Source organism: Cetorhinus maximus, chromosome 8 (assembly GCF_964194155.1).
Source record: "Cetorhinus maximus chromosome 8, sCetMax3.hap1.1, whole genome shotgun sequence".
Taxonomy (NCBI): Eukaryota; Metazoa; Chordata; class Chondrichthyes; order Lamniformes; family Cetorhinidae; genus Cetorhinus; species Cetorhinus maximus.
Window position 1 is genome coordinate 37,271,226 of NC_135886.1, and position 27,430 is coordinate 37,298,655.

A 27,430-nucleotide genomic window follows, 5' to 3' on the forward strand; every position below is an offset into this window, starting at 1 on the left:
AGTGGGCGGGCCAATTAAGGCCCACCCAGCAGGCCACCCAACAGGAAATGCTATGCACTTCCTGTGTGGGGGGAGGGATTCCCCAACTGTCAAAGTGCGCTCTTTCATGCATACGCGCGAAAGGGCGCACAGCTCCCTGAGACTAAGTGCTGTCTCTGGGAGAGCGCTGAAAGTTTTATAAACTTAAAAAATATAAAAATAAAAATAATTATTAACATGTCCCCCTCATATGACAATGTCACACGAGGTGGGACATGTTAATAAATATCGATAAAGTTTATTAAAGTTTTTTAAAACAGACATGAAACCTCATCCCGCCAGTGGATGAGGTTTCATCTTTTTTCAGAAGCCCTCTGGGGCTCCTGGCCTGCCCGCCAGCCTTAAGGTTGAACAGGCAGGGCCTTTAATTGGCTTAATTATCCTGTCAATGGCCTCAGTTGGCCATTGACAGGTCAGCGGGCGAACAGCTGATTTTGCTGTCTACCCGCCTTCCTGAATATTTAAATAGGGCGGGATGACGTTGGGGGTTTCCCCCGATGTCATCCCACATCATTTTTGCGTCGGCAAGCGGGCCCCGCCCCCAACTCACCAATGGAAAAATTCTGGCCATAGCCTTGCATTCCTCTTGAAATATGTTTCTCTCTCTTTAATTTGTAAATTCCATTATTCCATACGTCTTTGGAAAATTTACTTTTCCCATCATATAAAAATCTTTTGTGTTGCCAATATGGCCTCTTTCCTTTTGGGGAAAAATAAACACACTGCTTGGCCTTGCTTATCTTGCCAGTTGTAAACATCCTACCATCCTTTTGAAATCTAAACAACTCCTTTGCTTATCTAAAAATGCAAATTTCCTTCGCACTTTATATGTTAAGACCTCGTCGATGTTTACTCATTAGCATTTCAAGTACCCTTCTACACCTAACTTCTTTTGAATTTTCAAGCTTGCAGTCTACTGACTCTAATTTAATTAAATCACACATAGACAGAATCATCCATACTCACCCCTCTGAACCTACTTTACAATAAACCACAATAATATAAGGAAAAATATATTGTTTTCATGACAACCCTCACCCCACCTTCACTGGAGTCTGCCTGACTTACCTTGGCAATCTCAGACCTCACATACCTGTTTGTGAGAGTGCACATACATCGATGCCTTTCATCGAGGTGCAACCCTACTGCTCCCTGTGGCATGGCTGAACTACCAACCCTCTCATTGGGCTGGTGGCTCTTGAGGGACGACTATCATCCTTAATAGAGTGGCAGGCCTGGCAGCAGCTGTTTAATTGATGGCCTCCCATAAAATGCAGCCCAGAACCTGTCACCCACCAAAACGGGGTTCTTCCCATTTCAAGCCCTGGTGATGGGAGCCCTGCCATGTTGGAAAAATCCCAGCCAATTATTCTATCCCAGCAAAATAGGAACATTGTCGTCAGGTGTTTCAATCAACTGTTCCTTCAAAGAGCTGATAAAATAATCTAACAAGAATATCATGTGGAGGAAGGAATTGTTACTGTTTAAAGTAACCTGGATGCCATTATGTTGTTAACACAAGTCCCATTTTGGGCTGATATTTAGAATTACACTTGAGGTGAGAGTGACTGTCCTTGACAGCAAGGCAGCATTTGACCGAGTGTGGCATCAAGGAGCCCTAGCAAAACTGGAGTCGATGGGAATCAGGGGGAAAACTCTCCGCTGTTTGGAGTCATATCAAGCACAAAGAAAGATGGTTGTCAGTCACCTCAGCTCCAGGACATCACTGCAAGAGTTCCTTGTGGTAGTGTCCTAGGCCCAACCATCTTCAGCTGCTTCATCGATGACCTTCCTTCCATCATAAGTGGGAATGGAAGTGGGAATGTTCGCTGATGATTAAACAATGTTCACAATTTGTGACTCCTCAGATACTGAAGCAGTCCATGTCCAAATGCAGCAAGACCTGGACAATATCCAGGCTTGGGCTGACAAGTGGCAAGAAATATTCGTGCCACACAAGTGCCAGGCAATGACCATCTCCAACAAGAGAGAATCTAACCATCTCCTCTTGACATTCAATGGCATTACCATCATTGAATCCCCCACTGTCAACATGCTGGGGGTTACCATTGCAAAGAATCTGAACTGACTGGATATATAAATACTGTGGCTACAACAGCAGGTCAGAGGCTAGGAATGCTGCTACAAGTAACTCACCTCCTGACTCCCCAAAGCCTGTCCACCATTTACAAGGTGCAAATCAGGAGTGTGATGGCATATTCTCCACTCACCTGGATGAGCACAGCTCCAAAAGTATTCAAGAAGCTTGACACCATCCAGGACAAAGCAGACTGCTTGATTGACACCCCTTCCACAAACATTCACTCCCTGCACCACTGACAAACAATGGCAGCAGTGTGTGCCATCTAGAAGATGCACTTCAGGAACTTACCAAGGCTCCTTAGGCAGCACCTTCCAAACCCACAACCACTGCCATCTAGAAGGACAAGGGCAGCAGACACATGTGAACACCACCACCTGGAATCTCCCCTCTAAGCCACTCACCATCCTCACTTGGAAATATATCACCGTTCCTTCACTGTCTCTGGGTCAAAATCCTGGAACTCCCTCCCTAACAGTACTATGGTGTACCTACACCACATGGACTGCAGCGGATCGAGAAGGCAGCTCACCATCAATTTTGCAAGGGCAGTTAGGCATGGGCAATAAATGCTTGCCCAGCCAATGATACCCACATCCTGTAAATGAATAAAAAAAAGTCCCCTAATTGCATTTGTTCTGACCCAGACAGTTATGCAGATTGATTGCCTTGTGGTAGCAAAGAGCAGGCAGATTTAGATTGTACTTCTCACAGGGTGGTCATATAAAGAAGATCTATTTAACATTATCGTGGAGAAGTTTCCCTATAGTGCTGAAAAATTGGCAGTAATCAAAGGAGCGACTCTGCTCTAGTCCTCTTATCTTTTATGGCAACAAAGGAGCCATAGCAGTATTATATGGCCCACATTTCCTGAGGGTGAGAGCACAGTGGGAGCATTAACTGGGAGGGGCAGTGTGGTGGGGGGTGCGGGTAGAGGGGCTAGCTTATCTTTTCCAGGAATTAATTTCTTTCTTTTCCACTTCATGCCTTGCTTAATTTATTCATGCAATACATTTTCACTAACATTCCCCTTACATGCCATCACTATTTATTTATTTTCTGTTTTGTGTTCATTTCTTCCTTTTTACCTGGCTCCAATCCACTGGAGCTGTGTTCACCAAGTTGTCTGGAGCATGTTCAGGTAATTTGCGTGAATTATTCACTTGTCTGTTATTTTTATATCTGTTTCCTGGTTTATAACTTCGTTTTTCAGTTTTCCAGTGCAATATACAAACTCAAAAATCCCAGTGGGAAAATAACCAGCTCACTATCCTGATCAGATAACAGCAAGACTGTCTACCTTGAGGGTACAATTAACATTATCAGCAAATGCTATTTATATCCAAGCTTTTAAATTACTTTTTCGCAGGTTTTTTTTCTCTAGACTGTGGAATTCTGTAGTATTCATCAAGAACAGATGGAGAACTCAGTGGTAGTCCTTTAGCAGTGATAAACTGCAAAGGACTCGTTAGCAAAGACGCATTGTTGTCTGAGGCTAAAAATATGTACTTCGTTGCTGTGCGGCTCCATTGTAATGTATCTGTAGAGCGTTGGTAATCAAGCAGGGGCCTCTGACACACCGCTTAGGGACCCAGAGGTCAGCAGTTTCTGTCAGTCTCACTTGGTTGCTGTATTTTTCTTCAGTTGTTGACTTATTAGCTCATTACTTAGTACATACTAAGTTTTTTTTCTGCAGTTGCCACACTGGATGGGTGAAACTGTCTCTTGTTAAAAATTGCTGGTGTCCCTACGTCCTAGAGCTTGAAAACTGTAGAAGCATCCAAGTAGAATCATAAAAGACTTATAATTATTGCTAGATGCCATCAGCCTGCTTTGAAAATGCTCCTTAGCATTGTTTTACTAAAACTTCTGACGTTTGGGGCTATATTTGCCTTAATCATTCAGGACTGAATTTAAGTGTGGCGGTGGTGGCTCCAATGGTGAGCCAGGGGCATTTCCAGGAGCCCAGGTGTGGTTCTATGCCCATCAGGGAATTAACTGCCTGGCATTGGGGCCTCCACCCCTTTAAGGACAGATAGCACTGCCCCAAGAGCAGCTGGCCAATCGGAGGGCTGGCAGCTCTTCGGTCCCACCTGGTGAGGTGGCCACTGCTAGAACTGCAACCAGCTCGGACCAGCAAAAGATTCGGGATTTCTAGGGCCAGTCAGGCACACTCCAGCGAGAGGCGGGGGAGTGGGGTCATTGCTGAGAACAGTGGGGGGAGGGGAGGGGATGGGATGGGGGGAAGTGGGGAGTTGTTTCAGTAGGAACGGTGCTTGCCATTGTCGGTGGCCACTGTGAGGTCCCTCTGTGGGCCACCAGGTGCCCAATCAGGAGGATCTCCTCCCCACTTCGTCCAGCCCACAAGGGGGCTGCCAGCTTTTATTGGGCAGCATTTCCAAATGGCAGAGTGCCTTCCCTCCCACTCCCATGGTGGTAGGATGAGGCCCTTAAGTGACCTATAATTGGCGACTTAATCTCAGTTGATCTCAGGACAGGAAGGCCATCCTTGACCTTTCCCGAGGGAAAGGCAATGAGCACTTTGCCTCCTTCCTTACCCCTCCCTCTCCAACCCCACTGAATGATTGTACAGCCACTCCTGCCTCTGTGCTTGCTCCCAACTATATCCTTAGTTTTACATGCTTTTCCAAAGCCTTCCTAAATTTGTCATGTAGTCAAGATAGTATTCCTGCCTCGAACAGCATATGATTTGTTAAAAGACTGTGATTAAGACGTTACTCCAGGAAAATTGGGTAACCTTATTTCTCTCTCATTCTTATTCCTTTTTACTTGCTGTGGGTTTCTTTTCCTTTATTTGCCTTTGTTTAATATTTCAGATTTTATAAGGAGTCATTGGAATGGTTGCAAAGCCTAAGAAAGGTTAACAAAACTGAGGCTGCAGATAACTAAGAAATGTATATGCATGAGATTGGAAGGGCTGAAGCAGAGATGCAATTAAGGGCTGAGTTTTACACTGGCCCCACTCGGCTATCTCACCCACAGCCATTGGTTTGAGGTGGGCCTTTCACCCCCATCTGGAAGGAACTCTTTCCTCTGGGAGCTGCCTGCCGATCGAATGCCTGGCAGCTTTCTGATCTCAGCTGTGCCACCAGGAGCAGCATTTAGTGTTGGGACTGCAGAAAGTGCCAGCGAGAAGCGTGCTGCAATGGAACTGGAGTTGAAGATGAGTCCGGGATCTCGCTATGTTTAGCTCATACCAAAGCTGTAACGTATGTTTGAAAGGCTCTAGTTGTTTACAATACAGAACTGCAGAGTAATACATCAACAAAAATCTTATTAAAACATCAACACTTTATGTTAAATCTTCCTTTGTATTCCCCTTAGTTTCCTCATTAGCTAGAATGAATATTAAGGGCAGAACTTTACCCTTGGCATGCGGGCGCATGCCTGACACACCTGTGCGTAAAATAAAGCTTGTTGACGTCGGACAAGCATCCCGACATCAACGCGCACACTCGCAATATTTCGCTAGGCAGGCGCGTGATGAAGACGGAGGCGCGCCTACCATTAATTAAGTGGTCAGTTAAGGTCCTTGAGAGACCAATTGTCTCCTACTTTACATAGCCCATGCAATTTTCAGGCTGTCGCACAGGCAAAACGGGCAGGCAGATAGGCCAGAATTTGCAAAACCTCATCCACGGATGGGATAAGAGGGGTCAGTGGGTTTCACAAAGCGATTAGTGAGTAGTTTTGGATATCACTTGCTGCTGCTTGCTTCTGTGAACAGGCCAGCTTCATTTTGCTTAAGAGCTGCATTCAGAGAATATAGAGGCTTCAGTTCAGGACCCAGTGCTGTCTTCCAGGCCCCTGGAGGATTCACACCACGTGGGGCCATCCAGTTATCACACAGCCTTCCCTTAGCCTGGTAATGGGGATTGTTGTCTCCGCTGGAGGCACCTCCTCCTCTGTGGAAGAGAGGGCCAGAAAGGAGAGGAGGCCAGGTGCCTCTATTTAGCTTCCAGGGGAGTGAGCTGTGGGAGGAGAGGCGCAGGCACAAGGGGTGCAGGGCCAACAGGAAGGCCAAGGCGGAAGGGGCCACAGAAGTCATCACTCTCCTGCTGCCAGGGTTTACAGGCGGCGATGCAGCTACCTTAATATGCCTGGGGTGCAATGCCAAAGGAAGCTCCACCTCTCAAGGGAGACAATGACCTCCATCTGTCAGAGGATCGGCCCTGAGATCAGGTCTGACTGTGTGGGTGGTCACCCCATGCCAGTGGCTCTGAAGGTCGCAATGCCCCTAAACTTCTATACCTCCGGCTCTTTCCATGGGTCAGTGGGGGATTTGTGTGGAGTCTCCCAATCAGCTGTCCACAGTTGCGTCAAACTGGTGACAGAAGATCTGTTCAGGCGTGCATTGACTTTCATTCATTACCGTAGGGACAAGGCCAGCCAGGCAGAGCGAGCCTGAGGTTTTGCAGTGATTTCTGGCTTCACCCGGGTCCAGGGTACAATAGACTGCACACATGTTGCCATCAAGGCGCCAGCGGGTGAGCTGGGATCCTTCGTCAACAGGAAGGGCTTCCACTCCATGAACGTGCAGATAGTGTGTGACCATAGGATGCAGATTCTACAGTCTGTGCAAGGTACCCAGCCAGCTTCCATGACACTTACACCCTGATACACTCCCGGGTGCTGAGGCTCTTCAGTGCTCCAGCCCGGCTGGATGGATGGCCACTGGGTGACAAGGGCTATCCGCTCAAAAGATGGCTGATGACGCCTCTCCACCATCCAAGAACAGAGGCGGAGCAGCGGTACAACAGGAGGCCATGCCTTCACAAGGGCGGTGTTGGAAAGAACCATCAGTCTTCTCAAAATGCACTTCCAATGCCTGGACCGTTCAGGGAGCATACTTCAATACTCCCCCAGATCGTGTGTCACTGGTAATGGTTCCATGCTGCGCTCTCCACAATCTGGCACTGGAAAGAGGAGTGGAGGAAGATCTTAACGCAGCTGCACAGGCAACAGACGATGAGTTCAGTAGTGAGTCCATGGGTGAGCACGTTCAGGAGAATGCTGAGGACATAGATACAGATGTGGGTAACCTCCAGGGAGGCAGAGATGCCTGGGAAGCTTTGATCCAACGCTCCTTCAGCTAGCCTACCAAATAAGAACCACTACATGCCGGGGGTGCAGGCTCCATATTCGATCCCTGACCAGTTCCTTGGTCAACAACATACACTATGTGCCAGTGCAATAAAGTTTAAGGAATCACATGTCCATCATAACAGCATGGCTTACCCTGCACTTACAGAGCAAATGAAGCATTCAGAGGCCAGTTGCAAAAAAACCATCTAATTTACTGCTGACTGACAAACATTGCAGAAATTAACATTGACCGGTTTTTCACATCACACTATTAAAAAAAATAGAAAAATGGGGGAAACAAATATCACCCGTGATCAGACCGTGTTGTGCTTAAGGTGCTGTAAGTTTTCGCTTGCGAGGGCTCTGTCTAGGTGCTCCCCCCTCACTGGCTACCACCCCTCGGTGATTCTTATTTGGCAATGGAGACAGCCTGCTCACTCTGCTGTCTTGTTGGCCTTGATTACTTTGGTGGATGTCCTCTGGCCCATGGAGCCTGTGCTGGTCCCGCCTGGAGGGAATGGCCAGTGCAGTTGGCATCTCGCCAGTCACCCCAGCCTTATCTGATGCCATGGTCACTGGCAGAGGGGTGGAGGAGCTGCTGCCATCATCCAGAGCGCCCTGAGAGGAGCCCACAGAGATGACAGGCAGCTCGTGCACCAACGTCAGGTCGCTCTGGACCTCCCTGCTCATCATTGATAGATGGGTACCTAGCCAGGATACTGAGTGCCCAATCCATCCCCTACTCTGACACAGACCACCTGAGGTCATTGTCGGTGTGAGGGCTTGCAGGTCCGAGCGCATCCCCAGGAACCCCTGATTGAGCCTCTGGAGGAGCCTCTCCATGGAGGAGGCATTGCGCTCGGCCATGAGGGTCAACACAGTGCTAATGCTCTGCATGGACCCCTCCACAACAGACACTATAGCACACATTCCCTCATGTATCTCCGCCGGATCTTCCCGCACACCCTGCTGACATCCAGCATCTGCTGCCTCAGGGACAACTCCAGAGGCTCATCATCAGCCATCGACTGAGCATTGTCCTGGTCTCCAGGAATCCTCTGACTGCCGACGCCCTGGGCACTCTCTCCCTCCGCCTGCACCTCAGGTGAGTGTTAAGTGCCCTCACCAATGTGCACCGAGATACTAGACGCCGATCTTATGCCCACTGAGGTGCTGGTATCTGCGCTGGTGCCTGCTTCGCAGAGACGGTGCGACGCAGGTGCATGCTCAGCATGCTGGCCCTCAGGGGTCAGGTGTGGGCCTTCAGACTCCTCACAACGAGGGGCTGCTGGTGAGCCTAAAAGGTAGAAGAAGGTCATGTCATTAGTTTAAGTCATTAGACTGTCAGTGTGCATGCCTGGCACCCTGATGAGACAGAGATCTGCGTCATGGTGCCCTCGTCTTTCCATTATCAATGGGGATTCCAAGTTCAAGGCTAACATCAATATACAGACTGCACTGCAATGGTTGGCAAAAAGCCACATTCTCACCTTGGTGCACTGCACTCTTACCTCCCTTTGGCACCCCAGCCTCGCCGTGGCTGCTTGACTGAGGTGCATGGCACCTCTCCAGCTCCAGGGCCTCCTGCTCATATCAACTGAGGATGAGAAGGTGTGGGGGTCCCCCGCCAGTCAGAGATCTCTCAGCATTGTTATGGGATGTTTTTTCCTGGAAGGATAGAGGAGCATTGATTAGCGTACCCTCTACCTGCAGCACCATTGCAGCCTGGCCAGTCCAACCTGAGGAACACCTCGCAGGGCTCAGCACATTCATGACCCTGGAGCCGGCAAGGCACTCAGTCCAAGCAGCCTTGGCTCAACCCCTTGGCCAGATACCGCCTGATTGACATTTTCCACTCACGCTCTAACACCTCTGAGGTCCACGGGGGGATGCACAGCACTTACCTGTTCTGCAAAGTGACCCATGCCAACACAGTACTCACCCTTCCAGGTCGCACGAGATCGTTAAAGCGCTTCCGGCACTGGACCCATGTGCGCCTCACCACGTCGTGGCTGCTGATCCTGGGTGCCACCTCCGCCTAGGCCTTTTTGGTGAGGTTGGGGGGACAAGTGTTTCTCTCCTGGCTGCCACCTCCTACAGGAGGGCTGACTGCCCCGCTGACCTGCCCTCCTGCCTGCTGTGTCCACCCGCTGTGGCATCCATGCACATGACTTCCAGGGGCTGTCGAGGCCACATTTGAATCGGCTGCCGGGTCACCATTGGATCCGGTGCCCCCGCCCACCCCTTCACGCTCATTCAAAGGCCGTGTCTCACGCTGGGCGGGCCTTAATTGGTCCACCCACGTAAAATCACGGTGAGCTGCCGATCGCGAGCGGTGGTCGGCTCCCTGCCCGCCCCTGCCGAGCTCCCCTGCCAAGGGTAAAATTCTGCCCTAACATTTTTACCATCACAAGATGATCCCACAGTAGGCATGAATCATTTATATCAGTACAGGTTGGCTTAATAAGGAAATTTCAAGAGTAGCAATGACTTATCATTTCCGGCTTGTAATATCGTTTCAGCATTTAAGTGGTGAAATCTAGATAGTGAATGATGCCATACAACAAAGTGCACTGAGTTTCTTTTCCTTCCCTCCCAGTAAAACCAATCTCATTAATGTTGAGTAATTTATTAACAGCAATCACACTGTAATGCAATGGTGGAAAGTCAAACTTTTTGATGTCTGCAAAGAGTCAACTGTTAGGATCTCCACTGCAGTGCAAGTTTTACTTGAATTCTGATAAAATGGAAATTATTTCCCTGGGATATATACATTTCTATATGTCAGACTCTATCGGAATAGCAGAACAGTCTTTAGGGGCTGAATGGCCTACTTCTATGTTCCTCTGTATGTACTGAATGTGAGAGGTACACATGTAAAGCTGGTTTGTATTATTGCTTTTAGTTCTATATTGCAGACTATCCAGATGAATTAAGTTCCCAAGGAATGGGTTCTGTACACCAAAATTATCATCTGTTGCCTTTGCAATCCTGATAATGTCAGAAGTATGTATATGTGTGTGGGAATGCAAAACACCACCTTGTAAAATGTTGGTGACTTGCCATGAATTCAAACTAATAAATAATTCTGCAAAACCAGTTACTTGCTCTGATTTTGAAGTAGTGGCGCAAAACACTTTAGAATGTTATCCTGACACATCACATCATGCCCAGCCAGAACTCTGCTATATGCAAATCAACCACATATTCCATCATTTAACATGTTCATCATTGCATGAGTATATGTCCAATCACAGTGTCTATAACCAGTACAGAGCTGAGCAGGAAGGCTTCATTTATGCTTTTCTCTGCAATAAAGCCTTTAATACAAACAATTAATAACCCTCCCAGTCAGGAAAAGCTGCCAGCGAATTAGAAGGAACCATGTCCCATTACATTGCGCAATGGACTGGAGGACTTGCAAAAATGTTTTTGAGAAGCTCTGATCGGCAATATGTGTTGCCCGTATACATAAAGTAAAGATCCTCCATCTGGTACTGAGCGAGCGCTACACTATCAGAGGTGTCAGTTTATTAATGAGACATTAAACAGGGGTTCCTTCTGCCTAGTCAGTGGATGTAAAAGATCCTTTAGCGTTATTCAGAAAAGAACAAAGAATTCTTGTGTTGAGCCAACAACACTAGAACCAGCTGGTCGTTCACTAATTTGTTGTTTGTTGGAATCTTGTCGTGCTCAAATGGGTTGTTATGTTTGTCTACATAACAGGTATGACTGAACTTCAAAATAATCAACAGACCCACAGGTCAACAGACCTACGGGGAGGTGGTGGCATAGTAGTATTATCACTGGACTAGTATTCCAGAGACCCAGGGGAGAACTCCCCGTCGTGCGGGCTGGGCGGGAGCGGGTGCAGGCGGGTGCACAGCCAATCACCACACATGATCGGCAGCGCGCCGCCATTTTACATGGGTGAGCCAATTAAGTCCCACAATGTGGTTGACTCTTAAATGCCCTCTGAACAAGGGCAATTAGAAATGGGCAATAAATGTCATGAGCAAATTTTTAAAAAAAGAAAGTCACTTGGACCATCATCTCTTAGCTACAGCAATCCAAAATTAATTTGATAACCTTACTACCATGTTGCCCTACATTTGATACACAAATACACTTTCCCTAATCCCTCTCCTCACACTCTTAGCGATAGGTTTAAAGGGTGGAATTTAACCCAGCCCTTCATGGCGGAAAAACATGGCAGCTGGGCCCACTTAATCACGGGACGGGCCACACATCAGTCTCCCAGTGGTGGGAAAACCTCCCGCGATTAAGTCAGAAGTGTGAAGGGGCCCCTGTGGGAAACTCATCCACTTGCAGCAGGATGGCAATTACACTCATTGATGAGCCAAATGAGACCATTTATCCCTGAGCCCAACGAAATGTATTGGTGGCTCAGGGATTAAATAGGAGCGCCTCCTGAAGGCCACCCAGCAAACCCTGTTGGACTTGCCAGCAACCTAGCAGTGGAGTCCCTCTTAGTCAGGCACTCAGTGCTCGAGTTAGGGACCTGGCATCGTGAAAAGGGAGGGATGCTGCTAAAGCCACTGTTCTGTCCTTGCCTCCGACCCCCTGCCCCTCCCCACCCTCTGCAATGCCCACCCCACGACTCCACCCCATCCTCACTCGCCTGAGTCCAGGGATCCAACAACAAAGTGGTGAAGTCCCTGCAGTACTACCGGCAGATGCCACCATTCCCTCTGTTTGGCGGGCAGCTCTCAAAGGTGGGATTTCCACTGCTGGGTTATAAATCCAGGGGAAAGCCTGATACTGGCCAGTTAAGTGCCTGAGAGACAGTTAATTTGGCCTCCCCCACGGAAGCGACACAGGTTTTCCACTGGTTCTCCAGCCAGTGGGTGGGACCCTGTCAGGAACATTAAACGCAGCCCAAAGTAAGGATTTATAATATTCAGAATGCCATTGGCCCTTTATGTGATTTTATTCTGCAATCGTACTTCTAGGGAATTATGTATTTGTACTCGTAGATGTCTCTTTTGATCCACAGTCTTCTTCAGCTTTCCAGTTGTTTGAAAACTCCTATTGTTGTTTTGCCTCCCAAAATATATTACTACATTTCTTCAAGTTGAATTGTATTTGCCACCCAAACCTGTAAGTTGCTTTGGGATATCCTGAGGATGCAACAGGGTGCACTCTGAAAAATATTCCTCTCACTTTCCATTATGATTTTAGTGCCAGTCCAGAGCTTACACATTTAATGCAGTAAGTGTTCATTTTTAACTCAGAAGTAGTCCTTTTAAAAGTATTTTTGCTGCATTTGTTTATTTTGCAGCACAGTACCGTTTTCAACAAAATTAATTATGGACTCTCAGTTTTCAGCAGAAGATTGTAGCTTGAAGTAGTCATAGTGTAGTACTGTCATATCTGATCAGTATACAGCTTCAACCATTTTGATTTTAATGGTCTTGATCAATTTGCGCTTGTGTCGATGCAATACTGTTTTCTTACCCAACTACATCAAGGTTCATCTCGCTGAGGAAAATATTCCTGTGTTAAACTGGCATTTCTCCACCTTCAATTGTTCACTGGGACAGCTCCCGTCTTGGAGAGGGGAGAGCAGGAAATACTGACATCCGTCTCATGTCTAAATTGCAGCTTTAATCAGTCAAGACATGCACTGAGAGCACTCGTGGCGAAATGACCAGCAACCACTTTCTTAGCCAGGAGACTCAGTGAGGTGCTAAGCAGTGTACCATGAAAGAAACAGGCAGCAAATATCTGTAAAGAAAACATTGGTCCAAGAAAGAGCTAATGATGTAACTGATGTTTGCAATCTGGAAGATTCAGTAATTTTTTTTCAATATGCTGAGAATAGGATTGTCTTTGAGAAATGTGATTGCATTTTTATTGTTGTGATGTGCATCCATGTAAACAAGGAATAGGGAAATGTGATGTTTCTATTTTGTAACTGTAAACATATTATAATGCAACAATCAGGCAATTATTTACTTTAATTTAAAAATCTCTGTTTTGCAGTTCATGGCTCAGTGCTTTCACTTGCCTCCACCACGTCATCTGTTCATTCTACAGTAAGTTCTGATTTCCTTTTTAAAAAATCCTAGAATAAATTTTCAGTGATACCATTAAATCTCTGACTTCAAGTGTACCAGTATTGACAAAGAGATATTAATGGAACATGAGATAGATCATTATTTTTTATGTGGTTTTGAGAATACAACTGATACAATAATTGTACTTTTTTATGTTCTCCCTAATCAATATTCTCTTTAAAATACTTTGCAATATGCAGAAGAACAGAATAATTTCAGTGACTGTTTGTTAGTCTCCATAAAATCTATATTCTGAATCAATCTGCTCTGTATCAAAAGCTAGTTCAGTGTCTTAATAGAGGGACAAAATCTTACCAGCTTTGCACACAACATTGCGATACTTGGTGGATTTGGTTCCTTCTATGATGAGGAAATAAATGAGCAGTTAGCACAGTTCATAGAATCATACAGCACAGAAGACGCCCACTTGACCCATCAGGCTGAATTTAATGCAACCTGTCACGGTGGGAAACTTGGCAGCTGGGCACACTTAATCAGCGGGAGGGAGGCCTCATGTCAATCCCCTGACAGTGGGAAAACCTTCTGCGATTAAGCTGGAGGTGAAAACAGACCCATGGGGAAACTTGCCTACTCATGCCAGCTTGTCAAATTGGCACATTATTAATTTAATGGTGGCTCAGGTTTGCCTGTGGCCTTCTTGGGGGGGGGGGGGGGTGGCCCTCTTTCAAAAACACTTAGTGCCCGATCAAGGGACCCGACATTGGGCAGGAGGAGCTTTAAATGGCCGCTCCCCTTTCCTTGCCTCTGACTCGCCTCCTCCGTCCCTCCTCTCCCACAACCCCCTCCCTGCAACCCCTATTTCGCCCCCTACTTGCCTTTGCCCAGGGGTCCCATGTTGATCCTGGGCCCCAGTTGGATGCATTGCTGAGGCTGCCACCACTCCCTGTGACGGCAGTGAGGAGCTGCTGGCCTCTGATTGGCTGGCAGCTCTCAGCGGGATTTCTGCTCCCCCGAGGTCCTCCGTCTTTGGGAATGCCAGACTCTGGCTAGTTCAGTGCCTATAATTCTGTCAGCCTATCTCCAACCAGTAGACGAGACCCCCATTGAGCCTATTAAGTCCCGCCCACTGTGTCTCTGTCGCTACTTTGGCAGGACTATCCAGTTAGTCTCACTCCCTTTCTCATTTCGCATAACCCTTCAAAATTCTTCTTTTCAGGTATATATCCAATTCACTTTTGAAAGTTACAATTGAATCTGCTTCCACCATTCTTTCAGGTAGCGCATTCCAGATTGTAACACTTAGCTATTTAAAAAGATTTCTCCTTATTTCAATGCCAGCCCTTCCTCACCCACCGCCCAACCTGGATTTTTTGCCATTTATCTGTCTTCAGGTTACCAACCCTTCTGCCATTGGAAACAGTTTATCCCTACCCTCTCCATCAAAACAACTCATAACACCTCCATCCAACCTCTGCTCTAAGGAAAACAATCCCAGGTTTTCTGCAATTTTTTTTCCAACAATGGGAGAAGATGAAAAGGGATGGGGAGATTCTTCCTAAAGCAAAGGACAATGCAAAACAGTGTAAGTCTGTTGCCAGCATCTGAGATTTGAAGACAGTGACTGTGGTTGCCAAGACCCAAAGTTGCAGTAAACATTGCTACTTTGTCATTTTTTAATCGTCCACTGACTATTGTGACTAACTGTAGTGAGTCATTCTATTTTAACAGAGAGGAAAATGGATAATGCCCATTGTGCTACATTGCAAACTAACTTCCTACTGGCTATAGATAGTTTTCTAGACCATATGGTTATGCAATCCTCGCTAAAGGTTTTGCAGAATACTGAGCATGCACAGAGAATAACACTTTGTTGTTTCATTAAAAAAAATGTTGCATTGGTTTATTTGGAAAAAATAAATGCATTGAACTAGAATTAATTATCACAAAGTAGCTACTTTCAGACAATTCCTTGTTTTTTTCTGGAATTTACGATAAGATGAACATTAAATGGCCCTGAATTCCACAAAGAAAATGATACCTGTGATTCCATGTTATTATCAGTCTGAGAACAATTAAATGACCGTGGTTCGTGTGATTTTCATGTATGTAATGCAGCAAAGAATTACAGTGCAAAAATGTCAATGTAGAGACTGCATTGCAGAGATGAGTTACAATCTTTTCAAAGAGAACAGTATCTTTCCTACATTTCAGTAAACTAAGCCAATGTTGGTTGGTTTTATTTACTGATATTTGATGTGTTGAAATATAGAATATTGACTACATCTGTGCTGTTGCTTTTCTTAATTTACTGAGCTATAAAACGTGTTCAGAAGAATGAATGGGACTTGAATGCTTCCTTTCAGTATCAATTTAGTGCTGTCGCACCCCAGTTTAGATGAAAGGTGTCAACATTTAGAAGATTTCTGCATTATTGATTTGTAGGTTTGAAAATATTTTTTTTTAACTTCCTATAGAGTGAAGACAAGGCCCAAGGAGAGGTATGAATATCAAGTGATTTATTGATTTGTCTCAGTGCAGTGTAGCAGGTAATGGAGGTTTTGTTCATTAGTCTATTTGAGTAAATGATTGTTTCCTCAGAAATGGATACATCCCTACACCACCTCATATACTAAAATCAGCTGAAATGTAAAGATAATGTAAAGCTCCAATTTCTATCAGTTCTGGGCACTGATGAGATGTCTTATTGGTAATTGGAATCAGTACATTTAATGGTGTTTGCTTAATGAGACATATTTGAATAAAATGTGTGTCTTACATTCAGTATTTGCAATCTCATAAACCATTGGAGTTCATGTGGAATTCTTTCTTACAGCATATTCGCAAGCTGCGTAGGGAACTTGAATCCTCACATGACAAGGTTTCTGCACTTACATCACAACTGTCTACTAATGTAAGTTCTTTCTTTGTACTTTCTTCACAAGCACAAAACAACACCCTATTTAATACAATACATTTACATCTGTTGTTGTGTTTCTGTTAAAAGTAGTGTGATAATGATTAAAGCCATGGAACAGAGCACTGGTTTGTGGCTTGGTTCACTTTGAATACTATTGGATCTCCCTTTGGGTAACTTGTGGCCTGTTCTGGATTGGGAAGGTTTCCCTAGTGACTTAGGTCTACCTCCGGTAGGTTTCTTCACAAACTCCATTATTTACACTATAGTTACGTTCTAAGCTTCTAGGTAAGCTCATCTCTCTTTTGTACAGACTACTCCAGCTTTTCTTCTCAATCTCTTGCACATAACTGCTGATGTCACCATTACATCAGGACACACATCCCACTCATCATTATAACTATTAATCCATTATTCTACAAGCACTACAAGAAATGTTCAGAGTAGTGGAAGGCTTTTGATGTTTGATGCCAATATCATTAAAACCAGCAAAACCAGGAGCACCATCCATATATGTAATTTAGCATCAGATTGAGTTAACACAAATAAATAGGTGTTGATAATGAAGTAGAGCAAATGGAGAATGTAACATTTAATTACAGACTGGGACCAATGCTCCTTAAGCATGTTTTGTACCTAACAGAATTGAACTGACCTCACACGACAATACAAGGTTAATAGGTGGTATTCCATGAGCATTAGAAGAGTTGAGAGTCAAATTATTGGACGTGGCTACTAGTGAAGGGTTGCTGGTTGTCTTTTGGCCACCAGATTTTTTTTTTTACATGCAGATGTGACATAAGGTTCCCAGAGGGAAATAAGCCACTGGGGTCCAGGGAAATGGTGGGGCAAGGCGCCATATAAAGGATAGGCAGTAAATAATTAAAATCTGCTTATCTCTCTATTTCTCCTTTAAAATATCCACTCCAAATGGGCACTAGATGTCTTGCATGCTACTGATTTATTCAAGTTGCATTATTAGGAAAACCACCTAATTTAAATATTTTTTGTTTTTATTATGGGCCTTATGAACATCCTGTGCACATGATCCCAATGACTCAATCCCCCAGGCAATTGTATTGATTGTGAAGTAGGCCTCATAGCTCCATGACCATAATGAGAACACATTAGGCCCTCCTCATTGCACCATTTCATTGTTTAATGTTTGAGATCTGCATTTGAATCTAGTTCAGACTGAAGTGAAAGCTAATTCTTTTTTCTGTCAATTCTTTATAAATTAAATCTTTCCGAGCACCCAATGTTAATGGTCAGGCATGCATGCCGGCTGCCCAATTTATTTGGTCAGTGATTAACATGTTAATGAGGCCCAGCCTTTAACATCCATTTGTCCCCCTGCTACCGCTCCCAGACAGCTCACTAGGCTGCAATCACAACCTGGTGGTAAAATTGGTGTCTTGCCGAAATAGCCATTTTTCATCTCCATCTGGGATGTTGTCAGGCTCTTTCCCCATGAAGGAGAATTGCAACCTAACCACTCCTATTCTCACTCAAAATGCAGACCCTTTGCAGTTAGGACCAAGAATCTTCAGTAAATGTTCTACTCCCTGATCCAGGGAAGCGAAAGCAGATTGCCAAAAGGTGCTGCCTCATCTGAGATCAGCTAAATTAGTATAGAGCAGGAATTGGACCTGTGTGCACTTCATTATGTTTTTACTTTGATTTATTTATTCAACATTAAACACATTTACAGCATTGTGATCATTCCTTTGTGCTATACAGTTGCTTCTTTACCAGCTTTTAGCTGCAGAAATTAAAATCATTAATAAAGAAATTAACAACATTGTTTTTCTATTATACTGTGCAATCTTTCCTTTATCATTTATTAGCTTCAGAAATTAAAATTCAATTTTTTACCTATGATTTATTTATCGAACTTCAAAAATTGATCAAAAAGGTTACTCAGAGGCTATCAGAGGGATGCACCTTTTGAGCACGTAAATAAATAAACCTGTGCTATTTGGATTTTCTTTGCTATGTATTAAGAAATTCAGTTAGTCTGAGTTGGAACAAATTTAATTCTAAAGCAAAAATATAACTTTGTGTGAATGCATTTGAACATTTGTGAGTGTGTTTTAAAAACAGATGCATTAAAAAAGTTGTCTCCTTAATTTGTATTTTCCCCCTTTTAGGCTCATCTTGTGGCAGCATTTGAGCAGAGTTTGACTAATATGACATCTCGTCTGCAGAGTCTCGCCTTGACAGCAGAACAAAAGGTCAGTGAGACCCCAACTTGGATGTTTCTGAAACTTAATCTTGGATTAAATTAAGTCAAATCCCAATAAAGTACCAGGTCATGACATTCATTTTTAAGTGGAGTATAATGAAGCTATTGATAATAATCCAACTGCTGTTTGAACTAAGCCTAGGCCATACCATTATCACATGTTAAGAAGTTCTACATTGTTGAGGTGCATTATGATCTCAGCTCCTAAGTAATTGTGTGGGGGCGTATATTGAGAAACAAAAAAAACTCAATGGAAAATTGCCATCTGTTCTACCATGTTGGCAGATGGTGCACAGCAGGTTTTCCTGCTGCAACAGGGTAAATAATACAGACGAAGATTCATTGCCATAATGATAATATTTTGGATGCTGTGTGAAGGTGGCATTTATGAGTGAGGAGCAGTAAGGCAAGTTCTAATATTACTATGGAGTAAAAAAACAACTTTAAGGAGCTGCAGTGTACCTCGGCAGTGAGAAAGTAAACACTTCCAAGTAACATTGCAGCCTAAATGCTTCCTCAACCCTGGTATGGTTATAGATTAGAAACATAGAATAGGTGTACATTCTAATACACTGACCAACATGACTGAGTTTCTTCAATCTGGGCCCTTTGCTAACACTCTAAGCTTAAACAAGGATGACTAAAGTTAATGGCATACAACTATATTGCATAGTTGGGCTAACAGAGTAGAAAGAAGGATTAAATTCTCCTTTGCTGCTCCACATCTCCCAAGACCAGGTAATGGCAGATGCAAGAATGATGCAGAATGGTCCATTTGTTATCCAAAATAACAATTTCACCCTGAAACCAAGAAATTATATCTCAAAATATGGGTGTGATAAACTATAAATAACAACCAGTTTATTGTTTGCAGTAAGCCATCTGTAGTTTTTGAAGATGTTACCATTAACTTGTTAATGTGTCTATAATTATTCATTTTCATTGAAACCAGCTCTTTGTTTTCATTTCACTGAGGAAGCAAAACACCGAGGTTAGTATTTTCTTCTTCAAAAGGAGAAATGTTTTGGATGAGCACACAAAGAAAGGTCTATCTTGTCTTCTGTTTCTGAGCCCATGCAAAGATTTAGTAGAGAAGAAAAGAGATTAGGCAGATGGCTTACGATTGATCTGGAAACAGACTGAACCGTGTTGATACCAATAATTCAGAAATGCTTTCAGGGAATTGACACTGAGTAAATATGATTGGAACACATGTACCTCACTTAATTGTAGAGTAAATTGAGAACATAACGGCTTCACAAAGGACATCTACAAAAATGATTTTTTTTTTAAAGTTATAAACATTTAGACTTCAGTTATAAGGTCCTATGGATAAAACTCAATTTAAGCAAAATCTCTAATATTCTACTGCAGAAAAACTCAGCAACAGATTTCAACATTTCTTTCTCACTGCAGATGAATCATTCATGCAAAGACATATTAAAATTTCAGCTGAGTATGGAATTACTATTTTTAGATTATTCCTAAACTGAGTACAGTAATTGGGTTCTTTACATTAATGCACTACGCAGATTTGATTCTACTGAATATTAAAGCTGCAGTCAGTATACCAACCTTTCATTATTGCATACGCTATTTTTGATTATTTAAGATAACATTTATTTACTGGCACTATTTTCAGGTTCAATACTGTGAGGTGCTTTGCTAAAGATGAAAAAAATGACCAAAAATCTTCCTCTGTTTCTTTCTGTTTTAACTTCAAACAGGATTCTGAGCTATTTGATCTTAAAGAAACAATTGACATGTTGCACAAAAAGAATGCAGAAGCACAAGCTGTTATACATGGAGCATTGAACAATCCTGACTTAACACCCAAAGGTAATTCTTGTTCTGTAACAAAACAAAAATGCTGGAAAAACTCAACAGGCCTGACAGCATCTGTGGGGAGAAAGACAGAGTTAACGTTTCGAGTCCATATGACTCTTCTGACTCTAATTCTTGTTCTGTTAGTATAAAAACTGGACAATGGCTTCTGTTCGGCCACTGAGCTAGCAATGTATTTAACTTTCGTGTTTCCTTGCTTTCCATTCACCTCTCTCTGTCTCTTTTCCTTCTTCTGTAAGCTATATTCGTTGTAGACGGCTTAGAGAGAGACTGGTGTTCATTGTGACTGGACAAAATAGCATAATTATTGTCCAGTTGGTTTAATGTGTACAGTAGTGAATATTTTGTAATCTTTAATTAAAGATGAAATTGCTAAATATCTAGAGGGAGAAAAATAATTAAAAGCAGCCAACATTGATTTCATAAAGGAGGATTGTGCTTGACAAATCCGTTAAGATAAATCTAGAGGACAAAAATGCTGAATAGGAGAAACGCAGTGAAAGTGCTACATGTGAACCTATGTGAGCCTTCATCAAACTCGAACACAGGAATATTGAAGGAGGTTAAGGGATGTGGAATTAGGGAAAATATAGCAAATTGGATTGAAAACTGTTTAGAAAGGAGGAATTAGAGAATAGGGCTTAAAAGTAGTTTCTCAATGGCTGGAACTGTTGTTCCACATGGTTCATTTCTAGGACAGTTAACATGAGATGAAAATAGGAGGCATGGTAAATAATTCTGAGGACCAAAGAAAGCTGCATTAACATTATTAGCCTGGTGGAATGGAAAGTGGCATAAATAATTTGATGTCAGTACACATGAACTGCTACGTTTTGGTGAGGGAGGGGGCTGAAAATTAAAAATAAGGATTATACTTTGTTTGAAGGAAGATGAGTGAAGTGGAAGAGCAAAGGGGTAGCAAAGCATAGCGCTTCCTGTCGGGCAGGCCGCTGCTGAGCTGCCAGCCCTCTGATTGGGCCGGCAGCTCTAGCAGACAGGCGGCTGTCCTGCACAGGGCAATAAACCTGGCAGCAACTTATTTATAAGCTGCTGTTGGTAAAATTGACGTGGAAGTCCCGCCACCCTTCCAAGCACGTTTGAGACCCCGATTCGTGCCCAACATTGGATCGGCCTGAGAGGTAAAGTCCTGCCCAAGTGCTGGGGGTGCACTGCCCATTTTTAAAATCTTTAACCTCCACTGACCTTCTCTTGCCCATTGTGGGGGTGTTACTATCGAGGCCTATCAGATGTTTTCCAAAGCTTACTATTTCTTCTATATCCTCAGGGTGTGCTTACGATTTTGTTGGAAATCTCAAAGAAAGGAAATCTTCCGACTATACTTAAACATGTCACTGCACGTAACAATCACAGAAAATGTTGCTCACAAATCATGCATCATGGTAATGAGAAACCATACAAACAGCAACTTATATTCCAGTCTAGTATATTTTTGCTTAGTGTGAATTGTTTTCTTATCCTGGGTAATTTGCCAAATTATTTTGGAAAGGTAACTTGCCAGCATTGGACTCTGGATACCTGAACCAATTAACGTTAGCATATTGATCCTGCAGAAAATGTTAATTAATTGTGATACTGATTTAACAAATTTCCCTAGGATTTTGGTAAAATATGAAAAATTAAATGAAGCATAGATGAGAAATATTAGAACTTCCTCTTGAAAAATCTACTGTGTCTACTGATAGTTGTAATGTACTTCCACTGCATTGTCTTATTTAACAGAATTACGTATAAAGAGGCAGAATTCATCAGACAGCATCTCCAGTCTCAACAGCATAACAAGCCATTCCAGCATTGGGAGTGGTAAAGATGCCGATGCCAAAAAGAAGAAAAAGAAAAGCTGGGTAAGTTGCGCTTTCTCTTGCGTGACAGTCAAATGTACCATACATGACACCTGTCTATTGACGGCACACGGGTGGGAAGTATGCCCTCTGCAGTTGCGATCTCACCAAATACAACCTAGTACTACAATGCTGTACCATAAATTAAACAATTATGTCCAATTGTCCAGATGTGGCCCTCAGAGCCTCGGCAACCCAATTCCTTTTTGCACTTATATTTTCTATTTGCCCATGTGTCCTCTTTGAATCCTGTGGGCTTGAAGGATTAGGTGTGTTTGCTTTTAATGTTTCTGTTTCATCGGTGGGAAAGTCCTAAATCAGAGCACTTAAATGTGTTGGTTTTATTGACTTGAATTGTTTTCAAATTAGTGGAACATTTAATTAAAATTAATACATGGTTTCCTGATATGCACTATGTCGTACATAGTCCCTTAAACATTTCAGTTATATTTATGTTATTATCACACAAATTTCAAAATTAGAATTAACTATTAGATGACCCAGAATCTCCAAAGTTTTAGCACTTTTCATGCTTTAGATTGTGACTCTGAAAATCATACTATTACAGAATAACCTACTTGTATAATAGAAATACCTTTATTAATGTGATTTTAACACCAAACTATGAAAGTAAACATTTAAAACACTTTCATATAAGAATGAAATATCACTTTATCTGTGCACTCCACTGACCTTTTTTCCTTCCTAATATTTACCAAGTCATTATCTCTTAATTTACCTTCGATTTTACTCCTTTGTCTATTGAATACCTTCATTACTCATTTAAGGTTTAAAATCTTTTACTTACCTTTCTTCTTCCGCCTCCCTACTTTAAGGCTTACAACAACCGTCATCGATTCCTCTGTTTCCTTTACTTTGCTTTAAAAGTGAAGTATTTATTTTTGCTTAAGTGGGAATGTTTTGCAGTGAAATGTGTTGGTGATAAATAACGGGAGAAAGTATTCATGAAAAATATTCCATAAGCAAGTTGGTTGATAATATAGAGACACTTAAATATACTAAAGCTATTTACATAGAAACATCGAAAATAGGAGCAGGAGTAGGCCATTCGGCCCTTCGAGCCTGCTCCACCATTCATTATGATCATGGCTGATCATCCAGTTCAATAGCCTGCTCCCGCTTTCTCCCCATATCCTTTGATCCCTTTCGCCCCAAGATCCATATCTAACTCCTTGAAAACATACAATGTTTTCGCCTCAACTACATTAGACAATAACCTGTCAAGAGCTGGAAACTTAAAGTAACTCTGCAACAAATGTGCATTATGAGATAACACTGAGGCTAAGAAGTGAGTAAATTAGTTCCAGTCACTACAACTGATGTCATTCACGTAGAAACCTTAAACATTTTCTAAGTTTATTGTCTACATCTGTGATATGAAAACTGTTGTCTTATTGCAATCTATTAAAATTGCATCTGGATGTCAGAGTAGATTTGTCATGATTTTCTAAAGTAACTCAATTCTTTCACTGTTTAAAATAAGAAAACAGAGCACAAAGAAGTTCCTGGTTTTAAAAGTTCTACTAATGAATTTTTTATGTGATATTGCAAAATATATAATTGATAAATTGAACATAATTCTGTATCTGGCTTTGATAGATTATTAAACAGACATTATTAAAGTTTATAATAGTTTTATACTAAAGCTGGTGTGGTTAGGTTAAGTAAATTGATTTAAACTATAGCAACACAACATAAGGAAAATAGGAAAGCAAAAAGAACATCAGAATCACCAAAAAGCAAAATACTGTAGGTGACAGATATGTGAAACAAGAACATAAAATTGCAATATGGTCATTCTGGGTTTTGATCAATCCTCAAACGTTTAACGGTAACCATGGGCTGAATTTTATGGGGGCGGGGGGGCATCTCTTGTCAACTGGAGAGTTGGCAGGAGCCTTGCATCATCTCTTTTCGGGATGGCCCACTTAATTAAGTGCCACTGCGACACTTAACTGGACAGCAGCAACCACTGCCTTCCCTGGGATCAAGACCCACCTACCAAGAACTGACAGCCAATCAGAGGCCAGCAGCTCTATTGAACAGCCACCAGGGAGGCAGTGGTTGCTACCGGTACGACATCTACCCGAGATCTAATATTATCGCTGGATCACAGTCCCAGGCTACAGGTGAGTGATGATGGAAGGGGTTTCACAGAGTGGGCGTCGGCAGCAAGGGCAAGGGGGTGGCTCTAAGGGGGCCCCACCTCCCCAATGCTGGAGCCCTCGATCAGGCACTGGGTGCCTTTGAACATGGGACCACCCCCTCGCCAATCCCCACCCCCGGAGGCTGGAAGCAATCAAACACGTTTTGCTCTTTGCACTCCCTGCATGACGAGCCTCCCGTCTGCCACCAGGTTAATACCAGAGGCGGTGGAATGAGGCCCTTATGTGGGCGACCCCCACCTGGCACCCTCCCGCCTAATTAAATGCCCCTGCACCAGACTCTCCTCAGGGGACTCATTAACTTCTGCCCCATATGTGGGATACTAATAAATATGGAGTTATTAATATACTGTTGTGTGCTTGAGTGCTGCTGTGGGGAGAAAGAAATCTTTAGCTTGGAACAAACCTGTTTTACTTTAGTGAAACTATGTGGATGAAACTCCTTAATTCGCTCACTTAAACAAAGAAGTAGATTAAATAGTGGTCTTGGTTGCTATGCATTACTGACACGAGAATTACAGATAACTTATTTGAGATCATCACTTTTAAATATTTATTTTCACTGTCATGTACATATTTATTAATATTAACAAAGACATGCAGAAAATTATTTTCTTTTAACCCTTTTGAATCTCTAGAAATTCTCCCTGTGCTCTCGAGCTTCTTATTCTGCTCACGGTCTCAGTTTACAAACCATGAGCTTAAAAAATATTCTTAATACTACTGAGATGCATGGTTCTAATGTAACTCCAAAATATATTAAAAACTATATTTATGTTATGCCAACCTATTTCATTTTACTGTTTAAAAACAAAATTCTGACTTTTTCTGCTTTCACCATATAACCATACATTAGCGATCTGGATCCCATATACATAGAATTTAGTCCTGGTCGGCTTAAATGTTTCCAAATGTCAGGTATCCCAGCCAATGAGACGATTGGATTCTAAAATTTAGCTGCTCATGTCACTGAAGCACACAAGTCAAATTTTAGTTTGCTTTTCTAAGCCATTTGCAGAAACCCAAACTGAATTGTCATTAACATTTGACACCGTTCCATTTACAATGGATTCTAGTCGCTACAGCTAGTGATGGGCTTGTGGAGAATTGTAAGTTACCATCTTGGAGCCAATACTCCTCAGAGCATGAGAACTAAAGTAACTTCAGTAAAGTTTCTTGCAGGATATATCACCCAGAAGATATTAATTCAGTTTTCATGACTCTGTTCTCCCCAGTAATTCCTGCAAGACATCGCAGCTGATGATATAACTGGTACTCATATTGAGATTTTCCTGAGTTTGTATCAGATGATGTGGAGCACAGGGACACAGCAAATACTGGAAACTCAAACAGATTGGAGCACATGCCCATAAAGGAGTCCTTCCAATTTCTCCTTCATTCATTTAAATGGAGGGAGATCAGGCATGTGCTCTGATCTGTTTGATTTTCTGATATGCCATAAGTTCCAGTGTGTGTATGTACATATATATAAATATATATAACATATATATCCAGAACCACATCTCTCCTGATGTTTTGAAAGAGCAAAATAAGTTAACATTTGGAGCAATCACTTGTAACATTCTAAAAAGGGTACAGATCCTGGCATTTGTACTTTACTGTTGGCATTAGCACCTGATGCAAAAAAGTGATTAGTTTGAGATTTTCTTAATTTGGGAGCTAAATTCTGCAATGATCTGTATTGAGTGCAAATGATGTTGCTGATTTCTAGAAAATAGCAGTAGGTCCTTCCAGTCACAGTTGCAATTTAGAAACAGGGCAGTTATGAAGTTTAAATATCAAGTCGACTTGAAATGTAATTGTGCTCACAAAACAGTCATTAACTAGCCAATTTGGTAATATAAAAAATCTTCCAGTGCAAAGTTTTTAAAAAAAATATGGCTGTTATTGTTCAGGAACATAGATGTATTATTAATGAGCAAGCATTTTGCGATTGAAATTACATTAGACACGTAGTTTAATTTTATAACCCAAAAATCAAATTCACCTGGATTACTAAAATACGTGAAAAGGTAACGAGTATTGCTTTGTTTTTCCTCCCATGCTGACACAAACTTTTTTTCAGGTTTATGAGGTAAGTGCTCTCAATATGTCAACCATACGAGGAAATCACATAATACATCCAGTCTGGATGAGTGCCATCCACTGACTCTGAATCCATCAGACCCATTGAGACTCTTAAAGCACTGTTACTTACTTTCACAGTTCAGCAGTGATACATATCCTCATGATTTATTAACTATTTATGTATTTATACTGCAGTATTTCATTATAGTCTGTGCTTTATAACTTTTATTTTGCAAATATTTTACTGTACTAGTTTCGGAATTGGCAGGACTGAAAGTTATTAATTTAACTCCACATTACAAAATTTTGAAATTTAAAGAATTTATGTGATTGTACTCCATAACAAGTGCTTTAAGGGTAGGCGTAACCAATATTTATGAACAATATGCATCCATTACTATCACTGTGAACAGAGTGAATTGGATATTTCAGTAATGAACTATTTGTTACATTCTTTGCTGTTTAAGGTAATTTCACAAATAGGGCTGTCATGAATATCTGATTATGAAAACTTTAAAAATTATATTAAAAGTGTATTCTTTTTATTTCAAATCCTCATTGAGAATTGAAAACTGAATTTCCAAGAAACTCTTTAAGCAGTTCCTGCGTTCTAGCCAAGTATATATTTCCAGTCATTACCAAGGTTAACATTAAATAAGTAGAATATATGGTGAGAGCAAGTATGTTTGCAATATGAACATGAACCCGACGTGGGCAGAAGTGGGTCTGATGAGGGGACAGGGTGCTTGGGGGCTGGTTGAAAGCAATCCTATGCTTTCAAGCCCACAAGGAGTGCTATGAAGACACTTGACCTCTCCCTGAGGCTATCCTTGCTTGTTGCAGCTGCCGGCTTTTCTTGAGGCCTGGGAACCCTGGCTGGCCACAGTTAAACCTGCAAAGCAAGCAAAATTCAAGGCTTCCAACCTCATTAACATATTCAAAATACAAACCTGCCTCCTGGGAGTGATTTGACTGTCTACCCCTTGTCCCATTTTATTAAAAGCTG

At 42.5% G+C, this 27,430-nt stretch overlaps 1 protein-coding gene across 6 annotated transcripts in view; it reads left to right on the top strand.

Moving 5' to 3' along the window:
* The window catches only part of LOC144683562 (neuron navigator 1-like), a 725,427-nt gene that overhangs the window by 616,822 nt on the left and 81,175 nt on the right, over positions 1-27,430 (top strand). For all 6 annotated transcript variants that reach the window (XM_078546698.1, XM_078546702.1, XM_078546700.1 and 3 more), the window contains 6 exons: positions 13,253-13,305; positions 15,762-15,785; positions 16,121-16,198; positions 18,352-18,435; positions 20,174-20,285; positions 22,032-22,153. In XM_078546698.1, the coding sequence (XP_078402824.1) occupies positions 13,253-13,305; positions 15,762-15,785; positions 16,121-16,198; positions 18,352-18,435; positions 20,174-20,285; positions 22,032-22,153 (473 nt within the window). The remainder of the gene's footprint in view (positions 1-13,252; positions 13,306-15,761; positions 15,786-16,120; positions 16,199-18,351; positions 18,436-20,173; positions 20,286-22,031; positions 22,154-27,430) is intronic.